The 7,751-nt window shown below is 35.9% G+C and overlaps 1 protein-coding gene across 5 annotated transcripts; it reads right to left on the bottom strand.

The window, feature by feature from the left end:
* Nucleotides 1-1,881: 1,881 nt before the first annotated feature.
* On the bottom strand, nucleotides 1,882-6,709 carry LOC119644445 (troponin C). 5 transcript variants are annotated; one of them, XM_038044003.1, is made up of 5 exons: nucleotides 6,650-6,709; nucleotides 5,934-6,020; nucleotides 4,009-4,036; nucleotides 2,025-2,420; nucleotides 1,882-1,951 (listed from the first exon to the last, which is right to left on the bottom strand). In XM_038044003.1, the coding sequence occupies exons 2-5, from the start codon at nucleotides 5,934-5,936 to the stop codon at nucleotides 1,923-1,925; spliced, it is 456 nt and encodes a 151-aa protein (XP_037899931.1). In that variant the 5' UTR covers nucleotides 5,937-6,020; nucleotides 6,650-6,709; the 3' UTR covers nucleotides 1,882-1,922. The 5 variants fall into 5 exon arrangements, with proteins under 5 accessions (XP_037899931.1, XP_037899932.1, XP_037899930.1 ...); XM_038044004.1 differs by having other exon boundaries at nucleotides 6,672-6,692; XM_038044002.1 differs by lacking the exon at nucleotides 6,650-6,709 and adding an exon at nucleotides 6,264-6,353.
* Nucleotides 6,710-7,751: the final 1,042 nt, after the last annotated feature.

The following is a 7,751-nucleotide window of genomic DNA, read 5'->3' as shown; positions in this document are numbered from 1 at the left end:
CACAGACCGACAGACACCCTACCCAAGGTTTGTTCGCGGCCGTTACAAGTTTTCAATTGCCATATGATGGAATGTTTAAGTTTAATGTAATAGAGAACCTAAGTCTCGAAAATTGCATAAAAAAACTTTTACACTATATCCTATATTTCTTTCATGTCTTATGTATTATAAGATAATAAAATGTAGTATTAAGCGGCGGGCAATGCGTACCGAGACCTAAAAAGATCTATTGTACTCGCTCGCTTCTTAGGTGCGGATCGCCAGAAGAAAATGCTCGCCAAACATCAGGTATATGATCCTGCCGATGACTTCGTATTCGCCAAAAGACGTCCGGTGTTATAAAATTGTCGCCAAACTTCAGGTATATGATCCTGTCGATGGCGACGTATTCGCGCAGAATATGATGGGTCTTTTGGTTCGCCCCTCGCAGAATCTATATGAATCTGTGTCTGAGATGCCGATAATATTGTGCACGTGATGCCTGAGAGAGTTATAACCCACATAGAAACCAGTTACAAGACGTATGCCGCTCCTCCTTAGCTTCAGTACCTTGTGTGCTTTGCTAGAGAATTCGAGGAATCTTTTAGCTTGCCGTTGTCCTATAGTCTGCTTCCAATGGTTTACTGATTTTTTTATGCCCCATCCACTTCATGTGACGCGGAACACGCCACAGAAATGTCACGGTCCCGTCACCTTCCCTTGGTCCTCTCTTCTTCTCCTTCAATGCTTGACTGTACCCAACTGCACTTCCTTGTGCTTCCTTAGTTCAGTCAGGATTTGAAATCAGTCGAGCACAAGAAGTTACTGCTTGCCCCCAAAAACATGCTAAGCATGTTATAAGTTATTTTTTTTTTTAATTTTCTTTTTTTTTTTATTTTGCTCTTTTTTTGTGGTAGCACTTTGGGATTAAGAATTGTACCTTTCATTAGAACGTCAAGAGTAAAAGTATGTGCGCTCGTCTTTTTTTATTTCTATCATTTTCTGTTTAACTTTTCTATTAAATAATTTAGCGCAAGCGATCAAACCACACACACACTGCATTTTTCCCGGTACTTGTCCGCATGGTTTCTTACAACCTTCCTCGGTTTCTCTTGCAAGCGCATTTTCCTTTCCCCTTTTTGAACGCATATAGTTGATCAATTTGTGAGCCCTGACTGCTTGGGTGCGGCCCTTCGGGGAGTACTCGTGGTGGTTGTGGTTACACTGTTCCAAGCCAAAGTGGAACAAATCGAGTTCAGGTAGGCCTCAACACTGGCCAGAGTGGGTTTATTGATCCATACACAATAAACAATCTGGACTCTGGCCCCTAGTTTATAGGGATTGTCTAACTCGCCAGGGGCATGGGTTACGCTTAATAACCCCCGTGGCATGGGCCACCGTCAGGTTAAGCCTTGCTGGCAGGAACTCACGTTAAACCCATGCTGCAGGATAAAAAAAAAAAATTTTGAAATTTTTGAAAGCACAAAAAATTACATTAAACAGGGAGCAATTTTTGTTGTGACAAAGTTGATGAAACCATAACCATACAAGGTCCTTTAACTGCCAGATAATAATTTTTCAAAAAAAAAAAAAATTAATATATCAAAGCATGAACTTAGTTTCATCTAAGAAAGCATATGAAAAGTGAAGCGTGCGAAGATTTAATCAGATGTACCGATAGAATTAGGTTGAAAGCTTCCCGAAAAGGTCCCGCCCTTTTTTTACAATAACTACAATTCAACTTATGTAAAATGTAGACAATGAAAAGCTGGACGAGCCGAGCTCTCCGATATTAAAATCGTTACGTCTTGTTCTCTCTCTTTCCTTATATGATATAAATTAATTTCTTTTTTATTTTACAATAAATAAATTATAATAAATTGATTTAGATTTGTTTTTTTGTTTTTGTTTTTTAGTTTTTGAAGAAGAAATAAAATCATGTCTTATTCGCCAGTCATGACCTCCATGAATTCTATAAAAAACAAAATTAATTTAAACGTTAGTTACATTTGAATAATTAATTATATGTCGATTAAGGCGCATACCATCAAAATCTACGGTTCCTGAACCGTCAGAGTCAATTTCCTCAATCATCATATCTAAATCCTCATTAGTGAGTTTGTCGTCTAATTCACGTAGGATTTCACGTAATACACCGGTCGTTATATAACCGTTACCCTCTTTATCGTATAAGCGAAACGCTTCTTTGAGTTCTGCTTGCATCGCTTCAGCATCTTCTTCAACCAGGAAACGAGCTGCTAGCGTGGTGAATTCTTCAAACTCAATTTGACCCGAGCCATCCTCATCGACTTCAGCTATAATTTCGTTTAAGGTAGCATCGTCCAGCTGATGGCCCAACATACTCAATATTGTGCCAACCATCTGAGTACCAATATAGCCTTTCTTCTCCGGATCAAAGGCGTTGAAGGCATTGCGCAAGACTATAATGAAAAAAAATAAATAAATAAAAAACAAATATTCCAATAACAACAATTATCGAATCATGACTTTCACTTGATAGCATGATTACATGTTCAAATTTTTCAATAAGCTTTTCCATGAAAAACATGTGTGTTTTTGCAGTAATTTAATAGCCGCAAAAACAACAAAACTCGAAAATACATAATTTTTGTTTCTATGCTTTCATGATAAACGCCGCAGACTTAAGCCAGACAAACTATGTCAAATTTTAGTCGTTCTCCTGTTTTTTTTTTTTTGGTTTTTTTATTACATATTTCTAGCACAAAAATTATATGTTTATAAAGTAACTAAACTAACTGCTAGTGCATATACCTGTGTGTACTAACGTACACATATGGGCCTAAGCAAGCACACATGCAAGCATGTTGTGTGTAAATTTGTGAAAAAAAGGAGCGAAAAAGTAAAAAAAAAAAAATTTTAACGAAAAGAAAAACATACAACTTATGAGCACAGTGGGTGCAGAGTTATTGAAATTCATGGAAATAATGAATTTAACAACAACAACCTACATAAGCGAAGTCTTGAAAGAGTTTTAACACCCGACACCATTTGCGGTGCAAACGTGTATTAAGTTTATACCTATGTAAGCAAAGTCTAGGAAGGCCTTTGATGAGCACATCTTCTTGATTCTCGATCGATTCAGAGTGACTTTCTGAAGCTAAACTTGTCCGTCCGTCTGTCCGGTTTTTTTCTTCTACAACCTGTAGGCCGCAATTGTTGAGATATTTTGGTGAAAGTTAGTATACTAACGTGTCCGCCCCGTTCAGCTGTCCGTCCTTCTGTCTTGTTTGCTTGCGTGCCAGCTGCAAATTTGTTGCACTGACGCGTTTGGACGAACGCTATTGATAACGGTTCGAATCGGACAATTTTTTGTGGAGTGTAGGATATTTAATGGCCGCTTCTATACCATTATAAAGGTTTTACTTTTTTTTTCCCAATCTGTTCAAGCCACCGGCCATATAGCAAGCAACCAGAAGCCGTACATTAAATTCATTGTAACATATTTGCAAGTCATAGTAAAAAAAATTAGGGAATAAAGCAAAATTACTCCACTGAACAATCGCGAGATTATATACCCTACACTAACAGTTGCAGTTAATTGAATCAATAAGATCAGCAACCCTACCCTAACTACCATTATTTAATTTAGTTATAAGAGAAGATTCATTGTACTCACTCACTCTCTCTCTCTCTCTCTCTCTATCTATCTATCTATCTGTCTCTCTATCTCTATCTCTATCTCTATCTCTCACTCTCTCCCTCTCTCTGGATGCACATCAACGCTCCAGCTGTGTCTTATTTTCTGCTGTCTCTTGGCCTACCGCATGGTGCGATTTGTCTTACGGTCTTTTTCGATGAAATCGCGTGGGTGTTGTTTTTACATTACATTAAAAAACAAACATAAATTTTTCGCTTATTGTGCGAATAAACGATACTTTGTCTCTTGTCTTTTAAACATTTGTTTTTAACTGCCCAATTAGTTTAATTTAATGTTAATTGTTTATCTTATGTTTATGCAAAAAAGAAAAAAAAAAAGAAAATACTTACGGGCAATTTGTTCTTTAGGTAATTCCTCCTGAAATACAGAAATTCAGAAAAAGTCAAAATTAAATTTAGTAAAAAATTTATTGCAAGTTTCATAAAGATAAAGCTATAAAGTTTTCATCGATTTCGAGGTGAGCGTTTTGACCTTCGAACTGTGTGAACAAATTGTCATCAAACAATTGAATAGAAGAAGAGTTTCGAAAGACCGCACGACTCGAAACATTTCATGGCTACAAAAGGTAGCCATGAAATTCTTATATATGGGGACTACCTTTTTGTGGTTCCGAAAGTGAAACATACTTCTGACTAAGATTTGGATGAAATTCTTTTCCAACCTACGGTTAAGTTCCATGCATATCAGATGAAGCTCATATTTGGCTAAAGGATTTCATAAACAAGGATTATTGCCCGTTTGGTGTAAAGGAAATACATCTTATGTTCCCAAAGGGTTTGTACATTTGTTTTTTGTGGAATAAAAGTGCCATTCGCTACAGAGTATGAAGACTCTTTTGAAGAATTCTTCTCATTAGTAATGTTGTAATATTCATCGAAAAAAATTAACATGAAAACGTGATATTTGTTTATATTAATTAGGTAAGGAGGCATATTTAACATATTAGGTGTTTGCAGATATTTTGATCAGCGACTTTTACAGATAAAAATGATAAAGGAATGGGAAATGCCATTCCTGTACACAATCCTTTATACTGGATATTTTGACGTTCCCCTACCTAAACTAGCAGTTTTCCATTGAACATTATTGATTTATTCAACGCAGGCCGACGCTGACCAAGGGCTGCTCAAAAATTCTCCGTCAAAATTCGTTACTTTTGTTGCTTATTTGAAGCAATCTCCTGCCGAAGCCCACCAAACACGTTCAGAGGCTTATGGTGATGCGGCTCCATTGCATCTCAATTGTCGGTTTAGGTAGCAGCGACACGAATTGTCTGAAAATGCCTTCTTTTGTCCGCTTGTTGCAAGAGCCATCCAGGATGACGCGGTCGGACTACCACTTGTTCGGAATGATGCAGCATAGCTTGGCTGGTCGGTGATTTCGCGAATTGAAGACATGAGAAAATGGATCGGCGGGTGAATCGGCGGGCTACCAAATCGATATAAATTCTTTCGAAACGATATCGTCATGTTGCCAGAAATATGGTAAAGCGTTGTGGAAAATGATGGAAAATATTTTGACTAGCATACGTTGTACCAATTTTTGCCAATAAGTGTCGAGTGAAAAAATGATCAAAATTTTTGCAAACACCTAATATTTGAAATATTTCCCATTAACTGTTCGACTCAGCCTAATGGATGTTTAGGCTTGTGCTAAAATAAGTAAATATGTTTTGTTGTTGTTTTGGAAGTACACACAAAAGCCAATTTTCTTAACATATTCTTTGCAAGGATTCCATTTTCTTGAAAATATTGCTTTCTATGGCAGAGACCGCAAACGTTCGTCGGTGCCGAGATGCAGTGTCTCGTTGCTTTCTTGCCACGTAAGAAAATAAAGAAAAAGTTAATAAACGCCAAAGCGTGGTTCAAGGCCGATAACGAAACCTTCCTGCAGTCAATCGTAATCGATTCCAGGGAGGGCATTAAACCCACTGCCCCCCAAGTTGACTTCACCTTGCTTTACATAATTGTAAAAAAAAAAAAAAAAGCGACGATAATATCCTAAGCTATTTGGATTTTGTCATAAGGCTGAAGCTTGCAAAGAACTGCACAAAACATTTATTTATTTATAGATTTTTTTTTTTTTTTTTTGTATTTTATTTAAAAATAATGCACAGCAATAACATAAATTTTATGAACACATGCATCAATTAGCTCGTAGTAAGATGACTCAAGCGATCAACATTTACGAGTTAATAAATTTTTTTTAAATTTTCGCTAAATATTTAAAAAAAAAAAACACAGAAAGCACTTACCATTTTTAGTTATTACTTGGTAATGAGACGATGAAGAAACACTGACACTGACAAACACACAGACACAGACAGAAACGAAATCGAATCCTTTATAATGAGAAAAGCAAACGAAAACGGTATTGCAAGCGATTTTTAAGAAAAAAAAAAAAGTAAATAAAAAAATAAAATCAATTTTTTTTCCGCTTTAACAGGATAACAGAGAGGATTTCGGTTTTCTTTTTTTTTTTTTCCTTCTTTTTTTTCTATTATTTAGCTATTTACTGATTATGTGATATGCTTTGATAAATTGCCTAAATGACCTTTTGGTTTGTTTTATGAGGAACACCGTACCGAACCGAACAAATGCGTTGTTAAACGTTTGGCAGAATGTTATGCTGAGAGATGATTTAGAAGAACTAAATCAATTACAAGATTTTAAGCCTTAATGGCATAGGTGCAAAAAGAAAAAAAAAAAAAAACAAACAAAAAGCAAAGAAAGAAAAAAAATTAATAAATAAAATAAAATAAGATTTATTCCTCTGGCTACATAAGAAAAAGAAAAAAAATATTAAAAATTTTCAGATAAATTAGAAAAAAAAAAATAAATAAATAAAAAATAATAATAATAATAAATGTTTAACGGGAAGTGGGTGGAGGTGAAAATGCGGCCGCAGCAGAACAAAACAAAATTTTGCAACAAAATTGTTTTTAAAGAAAAAAGTAAAACCAAATCGCACCAAGGAATCTACGAGCCTCTACCGTTAGTACCCGCGAACCGCACACCACACATTCACCGACTAATTCACCTATAGACAATTGTAACCGAGCAAACCATGCCATCTATCCGCCAATATTATTCTATTTCTACATCTTCTTCTTCTTGTTCTTGTTTTTGTTCTCCTTTTACGATTTCGTTACACTTACAAATTGTTGTTGCTACTGCTACTGTTACGGGGACAAATTATGAGATGAATGTATGTAACAAGTGCCAAAAATATAATATATTTGTATGCGTGCATTAACTCTTTAAGTGCCCAAAATATAAGCCAAGAAATCGAAGGTATAGGTGAAGCCACAGAAGCCCTTTACTGGTCATGTTTTACAAAAATCTACAAAGAGTTGACAACCCGGCACATCACTCAATAGCTTCGTACTACCCAAAAAAATCATATAAATTCTTTAATGGTGACAAAGTCTAGATGCTACGAAGTTATTCAGTGATGTGGTTACACTACCTATTAACCTGCGAATCGCTTTCAATTGTCATCAATTGATTTAATCGAATATACCTCGAATTCGTCTTAATAATTAATTGCAGTGTGAGGGATAACTGAGGACTCACGACCAGTTGGGGGGCTTCTTGTTTGAGTCGAAGGGTCTTCGATTTAAACGAAAATCAGTTTCACGTAATTCTCTCTTCATAAACCCAGTGATTTCCTCTCAAGGTACCGTAACGATTGTGGCTAAGGCCTCAATTCTTTTGTGTGAGAAATATTAAATAATCCATTTACGCAATCGTATACTAATTACGTAAACTCCCATAAATCTTGTTCTGTGATATAAATTTCTCTTAAGTGAGTATAGCGTGGAAAATTTAATACGATTTAAGGGAAATATGAAATTTCCAAAAACCATCAATCAACAAAACCTATCAGGGGCTGTTCAACTCACCAATTATGCCTTCAGAAGTCTAGCTATAGTTTTGCTAGGAGGTGCATGTCAAGCAAAACAAATAAGACTACCTTCTGTACAGAAGTATTAAAGAGTTTTCGTACGAAGGGCTTACTAGCCTATTATTCAGACTTATGAACAGAAATTTTTACTCTTAAGCTACTTGGT

This window comes from Glossina fuscipes, unplaced genomic scaffold, assembly GCF_014805625.2.
Source record: "Glossina fuscipes isolate IAEA_lab_2018 unplaced genomic scaffold, Yale_Gfus_2 117031, whole genome shotgun sequence".
Lineage (NCBI taxonomy): Eukaryota > Metazoa > Arthropoda > Insecta > Diptera > Glossinidae > Glossina > Glossina fuscipes.
Note: the sequence above shows the minus strand (reverse complement) of the source record. Positions and strands in the feature narration are given on the sequence as shown.

Bases quoted from the DNA above. Each gene is read 5' to 3' on its own strand.
- LOC119644445 (XM_038044003.1), bottom strand. The intron at 2,421-4,008 runs GTAAGTATTTTC...TTTTCATTATAG, and splicing joins ACCTAAAGAACAAATTGCCC to TCTTGCGCAATGCCTTCAAC. The intron at 1,952-2,024 runs GTATGCGCCTTA...TGTTTTTTATAG, and splicing joins AGGAACCGTAGATTTTGATG to AATTCATGGAGGTCATGACT.